General features: G+C 40.0%; 2 protein-coding genes across 5 annotated transcripts in view; both read left to right on the top strand.

Moving 5' to 3' along the window:
• Positions 1-17,083, top strand: part of LOC134440116 (uncharacterized) — a 209,537-nt gene that overhangs the window by 16,927 nt on the left and 175,527 nt on the right. Inside the window, exon 11 of one of the 2 annotated variants that reach the window (XR_010032908.1) lies at positions 276-536. Coding sequence is in view for 1 of the 2 variants with exons in the window: in XM_063190061.1 (XP_063046131.1) it covers positions 276-467 (192 nt within the window). In the remaining variant the exon portion in view is untranslated. Of the gene's footprint in view, positions 1-275; positions 1,702-17,083 lie in introns of those variants that run through there. The other variant, XM_063190061.1, reaches the window with a different exon arrangement.
• Positions 446-17,083, top strand: part of LOC134440113 (uncharacterized) — a 31,478-nt gene continuing 14,840 nt past the window's right edge. Inside the window, exons 1-3 of one of the 3 annotated variants that reach the window (XM_063190056.1) lie at positions 446-492; positions 15,968-15,994; positions 16,893-17,047. In XM_063190056.1, the coding sequence (XP_063046126.1) occupies positions 486-492; positions 15,968-15,994; positions 16,893-17,047 (189 nt within the window). In that variant the 5' untranslated portion in view covers positions 446-485. Of the gene's footprint in view, positions 493-15,589; positions 15,815-15,967; positions 15,995-16,892; positions 17,048-17,083 lie in introns of those variants that run through there. The other 2 variants (XM_063190055.1, XM_063190057.1) reach the window with 2 other exon arrangements.

The raw sequence follows: 17,083 nt of genomic DNA, 5'->3' as shown, positions 1-17,083 counted from the left end.
AGTGTTTAAGATGTAAGCATTTGAGTATTGTAAGCATGTGAGCACATACTCAATTTCAGTACTTTTTTGAATATTGAGTTCGGCCCGCGACTTCGTTCCAGATTTTGATTTTGGCCCACTGTGAATTTGAGTTTGACACCCCAAAGTGTTACCAAAAATGGCAAAGAACGGTCATCTCCTCCTCACCTTTCTTCTTCTTCTTCTTCTTCTTCTTCTTCTTCTTCTTCTTCTTCTTTTTCTTCTTCTCCTTCTACCTTTTCTTCTTCTTCTTCCAGGCCCCTGATGGAGCAGGTGCTGCTCCTGCTGCCACCCCCACCCCTACTGTACCCAGTGCCCCTTCAGCCCCGGACTACCAGTACCAACCAAGGGGATGGACTGGGACCACGGGTGACTTCCTCACTGTCTCTCCTCTCAACACTGATACAACAGACCACACTGAATACAGCTCAGCCAAGCTCAACTTCTGAAGAAAAAACTTGTTTTCTATGTACAGTATGTCAATGTTTTTTTTATCTTTTACCTAACAATAAGGGGTAGTCAGCCTGCCATCAGCAGCTAAAGTGCTTAAATAAACTTTTGATGGCATTTTTTGTTAAAAGTTGGCAACCATGCCAGAAGTTATCAGCACGGACTAAGGTTTCAGAATCACCTGGTTGCCAACATGGAACTTGACCTTTAAGGTCAAATCTGAAGGTCAAAAGGTCAAACACGGTCAAATAACAGTGTCATTTAGTTAAAAATTGTTACAAAGTTGTTAAAAGTGGCCAACCATGCCAGAAGTCATCAGCATGGATTAAGGATTCAGAATCAACTTGTTGCCAACACTGAACTTGACATTTAGGGTCAAATTTGAAAGCCAAAAACAGGGTATTTTCTTGCTAGTCTTTTTTGGGAACTGTATATTCATGGAATTCTTCTTCAAAAGTTGGCAACCATGCAAGAAGTTATTAGCATGGGCTAATGTTTCAGAATCACCTGGTTGCCAACTTGGAACTTGACCTTTAGGGTCAAATATGAAGGTCAGCAGGTCAACCACAGTCAAATAAGTGTTATTTAGTTAAAAATTGTTAAAAAGATGTTGAAAGTGGACAACCATGCCAGAAGTCATCAGCACGGACTAAGGATTCAGGATCAACACAGAACTTGACCTTTAGGGTCAAATTTGAAGGTCAAAAGGTCAAAAACTACGTATTTTAAGGTTAGACTTTTTGGGGGACTGTGTTCATGGAAATCTTTTTCAAAAGTTGGTAATCATGCTAGAAGTTATCAGCATGGACTAAGGTTTCAGAATCACCTGGTTGCCAACATGGAACTTGACCTTTTAAGTCAAATCTGAAGGTCAGAAACAATGTATTTTCTGGTTAGTCTTTTTTGGTGATCTTTATATTCATGGAATTCTTGTTTTCAAAAGTTGGCAACCATGCTAGAATTTATCAGCATGGACTAAGGTTTCAGAATCACCTGGTTACCATCTAGAACTTGACCTCTAAGGTCAAATTTGAAGGTCAAAAGGTCAACCGAGGTCAATAAAAAAATGTCTTTTGGTGATGGTGAAGTTGTTTGCATGGTACTGTATATTGAATAATTAGTAGGCCTATTATTTAATGCTTGATTTGGCGTATCATGGTGGGGCTCTGGCCTGTCATCCTTAGACATTCATCATAACTCATGAGCATAAAATTAACTTAAACTTGTATTTCACTCTGGTTATCTAAATTAATTTATTCTTCTTTCTGAAGCACATTAAGCTGCTGGTATGAAATGGGATATGCCTTGGCTCACCAGTGAATTTGCTTTGCACAATCAATACAGAGGCTTTCCATAGAAAAAAATAATGACTTCTGTTATTTCTAATGTGTTTACTGTTAGGTTCAAACCCTTAATTTGTAATTTGAAACACCTGAAATGAAAGACGCAGAGAATCATTAATTAAGTTGGCTATCATTAATTAAGCCGGCTTGGAGAGCGAATAGGGAGAACCGTCAGCTACAATTTTCCCCACCCGTTCTAAACGATGTAATAGCCATAAGTCATATTTATTGAAGGATTTTCCCTGATAACAATTATCTCTATCCGCTAAGGGAAAAGGGGGCGTACCCGGATAGAGATTAATTCATTCACACACACACACACACACACACAAACACATGAACACACTAGCCAGGCTGCGCCCTCCTAGTGACGCAACACCTTCGGCGGCGCTGCAGATCGAATCTCGATTGCAAGTCTATGATAATCAGGCAACGAACACACAGTCCTTGGCCTGCCATGTGGAGATGCAACTCTGTTGTGTTTGGGCATTCCATTGTTCTGGTACAGATAAAGTCCTCGCACAGTCCAGTAATCTTTTGCTTATCTTTGAACAGGAATTCTTGAATGTGAAAGGGCACATTTGTGCCAAGGCAACAGGTTTGCTCTCATAAAGAATAAAATACAGTTCCAACATTTCCCCCTGTTTATTCTTTATAGAGGCAAACATTAACATCATCCAGTGATCACTTCAAATGATTTTTTCTTTAAATAGGTACACTTAGAGGCCCCGAGCATAATCCCCTGGGTCAGGGAACAGATCAGGGACCTGGATGGAATCATCAGATTGGTGTGGAGGCTCATGGTCTCCACCAACAACATCATCATAGTGTCATCGACATCACTATCCTGTCTAGTTAGAAGAGCATATAGGTTTGACATTTTTTCTTCCATTGGTGCAATGGCAGTGGTAATAAATCTGGTGCACAACACTCTAATACAAGGAATACAACAACATCCACATAACGTGAGGATCGCCGCAAATATTGCAATAGACATGATTATGGACGCTGCCAACTGTTTGTATTGGCCAAACATGTCAGAGGAACCATCCCACACTGAAGTATCGACCCCGGAGTGGTCTCTCATTTTCTTTTTGGTTGAGGGATCCCAGTCCCTCTATCGCCCTGGTGAGACTTCCGTCATCTGCCGTATTGTTCGGTATGAAGGAACAACATTGATAACCAAAAATAGAGCACACACTCCTATCGGCCAAAAGCATATCAACCGCAATACGAGATTGGAATGCGATTAGGCAGGTTGCCTTCAGTTGTTCATGGATGGCCCTGAACTCGAATTCAGTTTTGTTGCCCAGCGCCTGCACATTATAGTGGATGTTGTTCATTCTGTCCATATTTTTGTTTATAGTACACCACCAACATACAAATGATTCAAACCCTGATGCAATTTGATTCCACATTGTAGCTCTCTTATGTTTGTTTTAGGTTAGGTTAAGGGGTGAAGTTTCAGAACAAGGTTTCATTTAACATGTGCCCTATACACATATTTGTTTAATGCACTGATTAATCCTAAAACATCTCTCCTGTTTGAGACATGTGCCATCCACATGACTCAATAAGACTTAAGTAATTTCCGAAACAGACTTTGAGCACAGTAAATGATGAGAAGTAAACATCTTCCAACACCCTCCAGTTCATGGGTGCATGAGTGATTCTACGATTCCCCTACGCTTTTGGCAAAAGCAAAAAGTCAATTATCAGTATTTTTCCCAACTAAATGACCTAGATGTTTACATAGTGCCAAACAAACAAATTGCCAAGCTTAATCTTAATAGTTAGTGGAATTGGCAAATCAAATCCACGGACTTAAAAGTGTAGCCGAATCAGAGAATCACTCGCATAGCCTACATCAAGGCAGGCTTTTTCAAAACATTTGCTTAAAGAAATACACAGACATTAGTTTAGAGGAGGTGCACAGATTAGAGAGCATTATAATAGAGAGGAAACAAAAAATGTTTTGTTAGTTTAGACAAAACAAAACCCAAAGCCGCCCAACCATTCTCTCATAATCTATAATCAAAATAAAATAGATAGCTCTACATTCCCGGGGAACAACAATTTATCAAGAGCAAAATTATGAAAAAGAAAATTACTCTGGTCAGTATCTGACTATTGTGGCTCACGTTTACATTACAGTTCCTTACAGAATAGGCGATAAACGCAAACTGACAAAATGTGGTGTTGACCACATAGTTCATCCAATATAGAATGTAGAAGAAACATTAAGAAACATTAAGCATGCCGTACAAAATGACTATACCCATAGTATTGGCTGTCTTTACATGATAGTTAGGCCTGCATAAATCACTTTGTAACAGAACTGAAATATATATATTGGCATGCAGTCCTCACTGTCCTTTTGTCATGAGGTCATGGTGATATAGGGGCCTAGCCCAACTCCTGCCAATAATGTCAGTACATTCAAAAATGTATTTTGTAAAAATAAAAAAATTGAGTATGAGTAATATTTGAGAATCCAAAAATATTTGAGAATCCTACTTTCTCACACCATTCCAAAGTTTCACTGTCATCACCCAGACATACAGATCACTAGATCAACCAATCAAAATGTAAGAGATAAAAAGAAAGAAAACACAACTGCCATTGTAAAATACGCAACTTTAAAAGAAAAATGAAACAAACAACCGGACAGACCCTTTATCTAAGGTATAAAGGTAAGACCTTGTCTAACTTTAGGTCAAACTTTTCATGGTTTGAAAGAAAGAAAAAAAAAATAACAGTTGTTATTTTATCAAGTGTTATAACTAAAATTATTACCCAATTGAAACAAAACAAACTCTGGGAAAATCTTGTGAAACTTATCAAATTAAAAACAAAATTCACTTAACCTAGCGATCATTGGTATTGTCTAGGTTCCTTCCATTCACATCAGCTGCTCGTTTCCATAACACTGGGCCTGTTACTCAAAGAACACAAAAAAAAGTATTATAGGGAAAACAACTTTCTTTCATGTACACTCAAGCCAGATCAATTTGAAATCAAATCAGAGCAAAAAATTATTGACTTCATGTATCGGCTACATAAAACATTTTGTAACGGAACTAAAACCTTATTGGCAATCAGTTTTCACTTTGATTGCAAGTTGACGACTGAAATGAAAAGACAGAGTTAGACAACTGTCTCTTTGTTTATAAATCAAACAAATGAAAATATAAGGATCCCAACGTCATCAAATTCAAACTTTTAAAAGCAAATAGAGAACATTGACATGTCTCATCACACACCATGTGAAGCAATGTTCACACTTACAGTATTAAACTAATGACAATGATAGATATTTAACATAACTTTAAGCTTTGGTATTGTTTATCTAGGTCGGTGTTCAGTTTTTTTTTTTTATTTCTTATTGTCTTTTCAGTGACAAACAGGTGGTTTAGCATACACTGTTGGAGGTTTCACTATTAAGTGTCTTTCTGTCTCTGCCACAGAAATTTGCATGTTGATAGTTTGGGCCTGCTGTGTCTGATAAGGGTTGCCTGCAGAAGACCTTGGGCTACTTAGAGAGAGCCTCTGAGCCTTTTAATATCTATTCGAGCTAATGTAAACATCTACACATAGGACACTGTTATCTTTGCTGGGGTGATTTTGTCAAGCGCCTCTGTGTATTCAGAGTCTAGTTTTTGCTGGTTTATCAGAGTCAACATTGTCATTAAAATAAAGTTCCAGATCATAATTGCATTGGAAATGTAGTTGAGTACTACTACCCAACTTTTAGGGTTTTTTTTTTTTTTTTTTTAAACCAAACCCATGATCCATTGATCAATAACTCATCAAAATAGAACATAATAAGGCAAGAAATTCGATGAAATAAAACAAAGAAATAAGTCATAGTTAAACGTCAATAAAAACAAAATGACAACCTAAATTTCTAGAAACGTTCAGCACATGTGACCTAACTCTCAGACCAGGTCCAAATTGGGTTTACTCACAGCACCTTTGGGCCATCAAATAACGCCTGCGTTATTTCAAGATCTCAAACCCATTGTTCTTTTAAAAAAAAAAATAAGAACAAGGAGAAAGCTTCATCTATTCTTTAGAAGAAACAAAGACATTTTGGTACTGTAAATCATGAAAGCAAACTCTTTTGCAACTACACTACACTACCATGACAGTGCACGGGGCCTTTAGTAATACATTATGACTTGGTCATTGCCATTCTGGTAACAGCTAATTTATAATGCCGTGTCTTAAAGGCTTAAACATTAACATGTTAACTTTCAATTGAAAATAGTAAAGAAACAACATAACTCCACAACCCCGTTTTCTCCTAATCAAAAATAAATGGGTAAGAATGTGTGGAAAAACAAAATCATGACAAAATCCTACACCTCAAAGTTGAATTGTAGAATAAAATAAAAGGCTTATTCTTATTTTAAAAATGTTGTTTCAACATGTGCACTCCCAAGCTCCAGCTAACTCTGAACACAATAGAGTACCTCCACTAAACACTCAAAAAAAAATTTCTTCCACTCTCAGACATATTTAGGCACTCACTCCACAGATACACACGTACACTCCACAGACACATATACAATCTTTCTCACACACACAGTGGGGTGTCCCACTAGGACAATTCATACAACAAATAGGGCCCACACAGACAGACAAACAGATATCCATATTACTTGCCTTGTATGACACAGTGTTATACAAATACAATTATTATTATTATTATTATTATTACTATTATTATTATTATTATTATTATTATTATTATATGGTAGGCTATCTGAGACATTAACTGCTCAGTGAGTAATCCAAATGGCTGTCATTTGCTTTTTTTTTTTTTTAGCACCAGAGTCACAGAGGAAACGTACGGGGGTCCCTTGGACCAGAAGGGTAATTTCAGGTCTATTTTTTTTTTCTTGGTAAAACAATCCTTCTAAGTTTAGAACGACTTCTACCTCTTCCACATCCCCGTCCGTTTCCTCATTATCATCAAACCAGTCATCGGCCGAGGGGCCATGCCCGTACGGTCGATACTGGTGCTCTCGGTCTAGTCAGGAATTTTGGTGTTGGCCTCGACGTTGGCCGTGATAGTTTTGGTGTTCATTGTAGTGTTCCTGTTGGCCCTGCTGGCCAGGCCATAAATGTTAGGTTTGTTGTAGACAACTTTCCATTAAACCCATAGTTTTTTACCCAGTAACACAGCGGTGCTACTGCACTAGGATTTTCTCTATGCACGATTTTCCAGTCCTTGCATTGCATTTCAGCAAGGAACTTTTCACTTCTTTTGCTGTTACTGCCCCCCATTTTGTCTCTATGAATTTAGTCCAACGTCACAACACCTACAGTGCCTCTATTGTTGGATACACTTTTCAACAAGATAGCGATCAACGATCGTTTGTGGTAAGATTCACTTCAACCTCACAGGTGGAATCTTCTTGCATACAGGCTTCCACAAAGACTCGCTATTTGGACCTTGTTGTATTGGTATGAAACGTATTACCGAGTGGTAATACGAATCCTTTCACGCACACTTTCTCTCAACGCAGAGAACACAGAATTTAAACTAGTTTCTCGTACTAGTTTCTCGTACTCGTACTACGTACTTTACTTTACGTAGTCTTCAGATTTTAACTTGTTCAACGACACAGAGGAGTCTGGCCTCCCTTTTTACCTGATAGGGTCTAGAATTGTCAGGGTTTTGTCTTCTCTTATTTTACCGTCTTTTCATTCAATCCTTTTTAAATAAAAATAAAAATGTAGGCCTACTCACGATTCTCTGGTCTTTTCAAGATTCCCGTCAACCGTCGGATCCCAGCCTGCGAGGGAGAGACCAGTCCCGGAAACGGGTCTTAGTGCTGTGGCCACAGACTTTCCTGGTTCCCTCCTCGCGTGCTGGAATCGTCGGGTATCTTGGGATCCGGTTCTGAAGGACCAAGTAAATGTTAGGTTCAAACCCTTAACATTTGTAAATATGAAACACCTGAAATGAAAGACACAGAGAATCCTTAATTAAGTTTCAAACCGGCTTGGAGAGCGGATGGGGAGAACCGTCAGCTACCATTTTCCCCACCCGTTCTAAACGATGTAATAGCCATAAGTCATATTTATTGAAGGATTTTCCCTGATAACAATTATCTCTTATCCGCTAAGGGAAAAGGGGGCGTACCCGGATAGAGATTAATTCATTCACACACACACACACACACACACAAACACATGAACACACTAGCCAGGCTGCGCCCTCCTAGTGACGCAACACCTTCGGCGGCGCTGCAGATCGAATCTCGATTGCAAGTCTATGATAATCAGGCAACGAACACACAGTCCTTGGCCTGCCATGTGGAGATGCAACTCTGTTGTGTTTGGGCATTCCATTGTTCTGGTACAGATAAAGTCCTCGCACAGTCCAGTAATCTTTTGCTTATCTTTGAACAGGAATTCTTGAATGTGAAAGGGCACATTTGTGCCAAGGCAACAGGTTTGCTCTCATAAAGAATAAAATACAGTTCCAACAGTTTACATATGGTTATAACAATGAAGGATACTTGCTGATTTGCTATGTCATATCATGGTTAGGAAATGAAACCTACAGTAAGAGTAGAAGTATTGCACACTTTTCTTGATGTTCTCATAACTAATGTAGAATGTTCTGTTGCAATTTCCCAGGCTTGAGTTTTTGTCTTACTGTCCAAAGCAACATGCTTATCTTTGGGTATTGATCGGTCTAGACATTACTTTTTTCAGAAAGACAAAAAGGCAATTGATATGTTACCACCAAGTGATGCAAATGGATTGCATCTTGCATAAGCAAATCAGCAGGCAAATGTATGGCTGCAGTCTGACAAAGTACATATTAACAAAGACACTGAGGAGGCAGGTGGTTGGAAAGTTGTAGACCAACAGATGATGGCTGTGTGGCAAAGGAAACCTCCAGTTCCACATAGTAGCTTAGGACTGATAAGATGTGGTTGTAGAACCAAGTGGCCAATACATGCCTGCAGTTGCCTGAGGAATGGACAGACTTGTATACCTGCGTGTGATTAAAATGTAGAATGTTTAAATACCGTAGGGATAGAACATGATCTGGATGACAACCTTTTTGTAATAACAGCAACAATAGCTCCTTCAAATACAAAAATATTCTGTATGTTCTGACATCACATTTGAATTTTAATTATCGTTTTAATTATTATTGAAGTAAAGAAACAATATGAGGAATTGCAATCTTGTTATTGACCATTTGCAATAATCACTTTCATTCATACCCTAATAATAAAGACTATAACTTCTACAGTCCCCTAAAGTATTGGAAAAGAAAGGTAAATGTCCTTGTTTTTGTTGTTCACTGACGACTTGGGTTTAAAGGGGCTCTAAGTAGGATTAAAAGGTTAATTAATCACTGTCCAGAGTCATCTGATACTTATTGGAGTCATTAGTAGGTGAAGGGTGACTCTCGCAACCACTTCCACAGTCCACTGTCAGAAAACCCCAAATGCAGCTTTTGACAGCACTGTCCGCTTCTGGAGAAACCTCATCAAAACAGTGTTTTATTTTCTTTCATATTATTTGTTCCATTACTTTCACTCACCTAAAATGATTTAAATAATAAGAAATATCTCCTCCAGGTACTAATTATTCAATACATCGTGCAAACAACTTGTATTGTATGAAAGCACCCAAGACTTTTTTTTTTTTTTATTTTTTACCTCGGTTGACCTTTTGACCTTCAAATTTGACCTTAAAGGTCAAGTTCTATGCTGGCAACCATGGACCATGAAACCTTTGTCCATGATAACTTCTAGCATGATTGTCAACTTTTGAAAAAGAATTCCATGGATATGAAGCTCCCCCCCAAAAAAGGCAAACCAGAAAATGCATTGTTTTTGACATTCAAATTTGACCTTAAAGGTCAAGTTCCATGTTGGCAACCAGGTGATTCTGAAACCTTAGTCCATGCTGATAACATCTAGCATGGTTGCTGCCATTTGAAAAAGAATTCCATGAATATACAGTTCCCAAAATAGACTAACCAGAAAATACATTGTTTTTGACCATTTGACCTTCAAATTTGATCCTAAAGGTCAAGTTCCGTGTTGGCAACAAGTTGATTCTGAATCCTCAGTCCATGTTGATGACTTCTGGCATGGTTGCCCACTTTTAACATCATGTTTTTAAAAATTAACTAAATAACACTGTTATTTGACCGTGGTTGACCTTTTGACCTTCATATTTGACCTTAAAGGTCAAGTTCCATGTTGGCAACCAGGTGATTCTGAAACCTTAGCCCATGCTGATAGCTTCTGGCATGGTTGCCAACTTTTAACAGAAAATGCCATCAAACATTTATTTTAGGGTCTTGGCAGGCTGACTAGGGTGTAAATCACAGCCTCCATGTCTATGTGATTCTATATCTATTTCTTAAGGCAGCCATTAAATTATTATCGATACTTAAGAATTCCCCATGATACGATTAGATTTTTTTCAAGTAATTTTCCACTTCTATCATGTTATGGAGCTAGGGCATTGGGCAGGGGCCAGCAATTTGATTATTTTCGATGCTCAAGAATGGCCCACAATATGATCCGATTCGATCGTCGGACGTTGAATTGATGCATCAATACATATCGATTATTATTTTCACCCCTACTGATAGTCAAAGTGCCCAAAGTTTTTTTTTATTCAATACAGTTGCCTTAATTATATGAGATGTTTAATTCCGAATCAACTAAATTCCAGAGAAAAAATATTTCTGCTTTGAAAAGATCATGTAAACACTTCACATTATGGAATTAAACTTATTTGAAATAAGATGTTAAGCTGAATTAAGTGGGTGGTTTGGTTATTACGTAATGTTAAGGGTTTATTCCGCTTAACATTAGGGCAAGGACAGTCATGGGTTAGCAGTCAGACTTGTAGACCAAGGGTTGCTGGTTCGACTCCCGACCCGCCAGGTTGGTGGGGGAAGTAATTAACCAGTGCTCTCCCCCATCCTCCTCCATGGCTGAGGTACCCTGAGCATGGTACCGTCCCGCCACACTGTTCCCTTGGGGCGCCATTGAGGGCTTCCCCCTTGCACGGGTGAGGCATGAATGCAATTTCGTGGTGTGCAGTGTTCACTTGTGTGCTGTGGAGTGCTGTGTCACAATGACAATGGGAGTTGGAGTTTCCCAAGGGGCTTTCACGCTTTCACGCTTTCAAACAATTCTGGCCAAAATTCATAGGTGGAACAGAAGCTTTCCAATAACAGTCTTGTTGAAGAAGATATGATATTAGTGACCAAGCCTGCAAATGGACAGGGTGGGCAAATGGTGTGTAAATGGTCTGCATGGAAGGATTAGAAATAGCTACTTTGTTGTTTGCAAAGCAATTTCCCATCGGCAACTACCCGAGTTGCTAACTGGCAACTGGTAGAGTAGAGAGTAGGGTAGAGAGTAGGGTAGAGTATCGTTTATTGATCCCAGGGGGAAATTAAGGTGTCAAGTAGCATACACACATACATAAATGAAGACATTGCCCACAAGACGTAACACACATATTACACATAAAATAATCATCATATATAGCTCACTGTTACATATATTTGCCAAGGCATCTCTCTCTCTCTCTCACTCTCACTCTCTCTCGCTCACACACACGCACACACACACACACACACACACACACACACACACACACACACACACACACACACACCAAAGATAACGTGTAAAGTATAAAGTGTCCACAGTGTTCACATGTGCCTTAGCTGAGTGGCACATAGAAGCCAAGACAAAGTGGCCATAAAGTGTCCAGGAGTGTCCATAGTCTCTCTGCCTAGTACAATGTCCATTGTATTCCTTGGAAAAAGAGATGAGATGAGACTTGTAACACAAGTCGCCCCCCTGTCTCACCACACACACACACACACACACACACACTCACACACACACACACACACACACACACACACACACACACACACACACACACACACACACACACACACACACACACACACACACACACACACCAAAAATAAAGTGTACATAGTGTCACCTGTGCTGGGTGGCCAAAAACAAAGTGTCCAGGAGTATCAGTAGTCCAGGGGGTTACACAAGTCGCCAACTGTGTCTCTACACACACACACACACACACACACACACACACACACACACACCACACACACACACACACACACAACACACACACACACACTCTCTCACACACACACACACACACACACACACACACACAAGCAGCTGTGCATTGTCCAGTGACTGCACTGTCCAGTGAAGAGGAGTCGAAGGGTAAAGGGTAAAGGGTTAAGAGTCCAGGTAAATAAAGTGTGCAGGAGTGGGATTTGTTATGCAGTCCAGTCCCCTATGACAATCTCTCTTTGTGTGTCCTTCTGTGCAATGTTGAATAGCTGGATGGACCTGGGTGCAAATGACTTCCGCAGCCTGTCTGTCTTGCAGGAGATGGCGCGCAGTCTGTAGCTGAACAGGCTTCTCTGGTTGTCGAAGACTGGGTACAGGGGGTGCTTGTAGTTGTCCAAAATAGAGTCCAATCTGCTAAGTGTCCTCTTGTCAGCAGTGGTTGTGAGGGCGTCCAGTTCTGTGCCGACAACAGATCCTGCTTTCCTCACCAGCCTGTCAAGCCGTCCAGCATCTCTCTTCCTAATGCTGCCACCCCAGCATGCCACAGCATAGGAGAGCACACTGGCCATGGCAGACTGGTAGAACATCTGCAGGAGTCTGTTGCAGACATTGAAAGACCTCAGCTTTCTCAGATAGTAGAGTCTGCTCTGTCCTTTCTTGTACAGTGCATGTGAGTTTGCAGACCAGTCCAGTTTAGAGTCCAGGTGAACACCCAGGTACTTGTATGTGGAGACTGTCTCCACTGTCTCCCCCTCGATGGAGACAGGCACCAGGGGTGGGGTGGTTCGCCTGAAGTCGATCACCATTTCTTTGGTTTTGGTGGTGTTCAGCCGCAGCTGGTTGGTTCTGATATATTGCTGGGATGCTTGAAACCACGTAGCCTTATTATCGATTTCACACACGTACTCAGAGTTGGTGGGGATTTTCAGTATTTCATAGTTGAAAAACCTCTGATTATCTATCTATCTATCTATCTATCTATCTATCTATCTATCTATCTATCTATCTATCTATCTATCTATCTATCTATCTACAGAAACCACTATTGCACTTCAGTTTTTTTTAGTGACTGTTACATTTATACTTCAGCCATAATATGTGTCAAGGTTATATTACTAGTTATATTACTAGTATTATTATTAGTAGTAGTGGTAGTTTTATTTTTATATAATAATTGTATCATTATATTATTAGTATTCACATTAAGCCATTAAAGCCCTAAACCAAGTGAAGTGTTAACCCAGCCATCCAGCCTTGATGTGTAGTGTGTGCTATGAGTAATATTTTATATTTTGTTTTTACCTATCTTTATTTATTTTTGCTGCTTGTTGCTGTCTGTCATATCTGTCTGTGTCTTGTGTCTGGTGCCAGCGTTTGTACTGCAAACACAATTGTCCCATGGGGACAATAAAATTCTACTACTACTTCACACTTCACATGGAAAAAATGCCATGTTTAAAAAATACTATAAAATGCACGAAACGCACAAATGATGCATATTTTTTTCATGATAGCTGCATATCAAACATGTTGTTTTTTTGTTGTTGTTAATAACAAACATACAGAACATCTGTTACACCTTTAAATCGAACAATGCTTGTTCAAAGGGCAAAATTCCTATAGAAATGTTAAGCAGGCAGAACTCCGGGTTAACACACACCAAACCTTTACAGGGGGAAAATGCAGTATACCAGGTTTCCCCATCACTCTACCGTTGACAACAGCCACCCACACTGTGACTAGACTTTTGGCCTGTTCCAATATCCGTACTTTCTGCCCTTTCCCCACTGTGTTTGGATACGCAGGGCGGTTCCATTCCTAATCGCGGTGGTGAAGTGTACTGTAAACTACCCGGATAAAGGGTGATTCCAAAGACAATCGCCATATGTATAAGAGAAAGGGGTAACTTAAAAAAAATTGTCAACATAAGGAACAGTGTCTTCCATGGTGAATTGTATATTGGCGGCCGGTAAACTCTGATGACGCACGAGAACCGTCATTTCCGTTAAGTGCATCAGACAGAACGTGAATTGGGCCAGCACTTCACCCTCCAATTTTGCCATTACGGTGAGGGTGGAGAGTGCACTGCATCACAGTACACAGTGCACAGTGTGGAGAATGGAACAGGCCATTTGTCATTTCTAAAGTTCCGTTACCAAAAAAGAAAATGTACCAGTAGATCGATTTTGCAGATTTGCATATATTTCTTATTAAAAGGCACTACATGGCCTTTCCAAAGAGGATAGTCGCAGATCTCCACCGGCTGCCCCACTGTTTTTCTTCATAAGCGACATGCATGTTTTCAGCCACTTTCATGCTGATATGACTTACCATACAAAGCAAAATATGTTGTGTGTAAAAAGGCGGTTTGACAAGTATAAGTGTGTGTGCAACTGGGCAAATGTTTGGGAATGCATATGCTACAGGAATGTACTGTGTATTTGTGGTAGATGTAGTGTGCTTCCCTGCCTACTATGTAAATATAATAAATATTAAATATAATATAAACTGCTGTTACCACTAAAGCCTTACCCTTTTGTTTGTCACGTACAATGATACTGTCCTAAATGATGGTGTCTTTTGTTATTTTTCTCTAAAATAAAACCTTTTTCTCAATTGAGTGCTTGAGTTGTATGTATTTCCATGATGAGTGAGAGGCACAGAAAGGAAACCTATTCAATTGCTCCGAGATAAGAGCAATCACCACACTGTGGCAGTTGTCAGTGGACATGGGCTACTCTTTTTTTTACCAGAGGTAAAATAAATAAAAGTAAAAGGAAGTTTTAGCTGACAGGATGAAATTTGAGGCAGTATCTTTACTCTTTGGTAACTTACATTACTTATTTTTTTAAGAGGGCACTTTTAAACAATGTACCGGTAGGTACAGTGGAATAATTGATGTAACATCTGTGTATCACGTAGCCTACTAGTAGGCCTATTGTAGGCACTGTGAATGAAGATACCTCCTTCAGTAGGCTACTTCTACTGTTGCTAGATATCTCTGCTTTTTGCACCCTGACTCCTTACAGCCAATGCCACCTTAGTGCTACAAGTACATAGCACCCCCTGAGGGAAGTACCAGAGTCCGCTCTGTTAAGTAGTACACAGTCTGTGGTCAAAGAACGTGGATGCACCTTTGTTGTGGTTCAGAAGACAAACAGCAGCAGGCAAATGTCCTATATCAGATGGTAAGAATCAGGTAACAAATGCCCTACCCTGTTGCTAGAGTGACTGTTTTCTGGGAGTGTTAGAATTAAAAGAATCTTTGATTGTACCACAACAATGTAACAAAATTTCACCCTACATTAGGGCAGTACAATTATCTTATATAAACCTGATTGGAAAAGGTGCTACGCACATCCCCATGGCTAAGTAGGCTAACAGTCTTGTGAAGGTTTCTGTTTACATTACAAGTCAAGGACATGCGCGAGACTGCGTCATCACCTGGCAGCACAGTGTGCGAGCCCATGTCAAAATAAAGGCTTACCATAACATATTCGCCCCCTGTTTGTCAACGATGTTTTAAATAACACCAAAAAATAGAATCACTCTACAACCTTTCATAGAGATACACAATATTTTATTAAAGTAGCGCACTGTATAAAATAAATAAATATAAAGAATCAATCATTCAGTATTTTTCCTCTGTGGTCTCTGACTTCACACAGCCACAGCAGGGTGACCGCAGCAGCCAGCATCTCACATGATATCAGCATCTAAATGCAGCGAGGTAGTGGACATACAAGCGCGAGTACGATAGGCTACTATCTGAATTGGTATAATCGTGTGGGATTTTGCTTTTCATAGCCTAACATGAACCCTCCATGACAGCCGATATGCGTTTCCTCCGAGCTTTTCCCCTGCTAGGGATACTGCTGTGTGAGTATCAGGCGAGGCGATGCTGTTTTGTGCCTGGCCTCCTTGAGTGTCAACAGAGACTTTGGTTATTGGGATATTATGTAAGTCTGCCGCTTGGCTATTTAACATTTTGCAAGAACCAGTATTTACACTTGTCACTCTTTTATGTTTCAGTGCCTGCAGCCGCGGATTCGGATGATTGTAAGTCATGTAATTGTTTTTTGATGTTTGATGGTTAGAACGAGTTAATATAAAAGGCAAATGAAGGCTAAATGTGATGACAAGATACAAATGAGCTACCTTAATATTGTCGCTATTTTTTATGCAGTCTCTACACAATATCATACTATTGTGCATAATGTTGATAGTAAGATTGCCAATATAACCACATATTATAGGCTAACCTAATTAAGTTAAGAACTATTCTGACACTCTTTTTTATGACTGTAATTGTCTGCTTGAAGCTATAGCCTACAGGTGGTCTTTAATGCAGTTTAATACTGTTTGAGTCATGTATGGTAACTCACATGGTGCGGTGAGTCATTTTGAACGGCCTGCCCCCTTGGGCCCTGCCGTCCTGTCCAGATGCATCATTATAGAGCAGTGTTTCCCAACATTTTTTGTCTTGTGTACCCCCAAGCCTTTTCGTTGTGCCATGAGTAGCCTACCCCCTAAGTCAAGTTCTACCGCTTTCTCTATCCCAATGTAACGGAGCTACATGTATTTGATAAAATTACATGATGTTTCCAAGTACCCCCTGCAGTGTGCTCGCGTACCCCTGGCGTTGGTATCATCTATATGCTATATTCTTTTTTTTTCTCCCTACTACTAACGAAAGCATGATGGTGTTCCTCGGGTGATAGTGACATCACTTTTTTCGTGGCAGGGGTTTTGTCAATATTTCATAGGCTACTACATTTTCAGCTTTTCAGCATTTAAGCCCCGTGCTGAATCTTTCTGACAGTCACAGAGTGGGGGGACATACAGCACTTCGCCAAAATCACTATGAGACTTTGTAACCAAGTGTTTCTCTCTCTCTCTCTCTCTCTCTCTCTCTCTCTCTCTCTCTCTCTCTCTCTCTCTCTCTCTCTCGCTCAAGGGGACTTTTTCAGTAGGACTACTAAGGAAGTATGCCCCGGCCAGCCTACCAGCATCCCTGGTCCCGGCCCTACTCCTGCTGACAAAGAATATGATCTATATTTTAAATCTCATTTACCTGGGAGCTATGACGTGCAGATCACAGATGCCAATGGTGTAAGTACCGTATGTACAGGGACCTTGGTGCTCCAG

This window comes from Engraulis encrasicolus, chromosome 23, assembly GCF_034702125.1.
Source record: "Engraulis encrasicolus isolate BLACKSEA-1 chromosome 23, IST_EnEncr_1.0, whole genome shotgun sequence".
Lineage (NCBI taxonomy): Eukaryota > Metazoa > Chordata > Actinopteri > Clupeiformes > Engraulidae > Engraulis > Engraulis encrasicolus.
The sequence above is the reverse complement of the archived record's forward strand: the minus strand, read 5'-3'. Positions and strand labels throughout refer to the sequence as shown.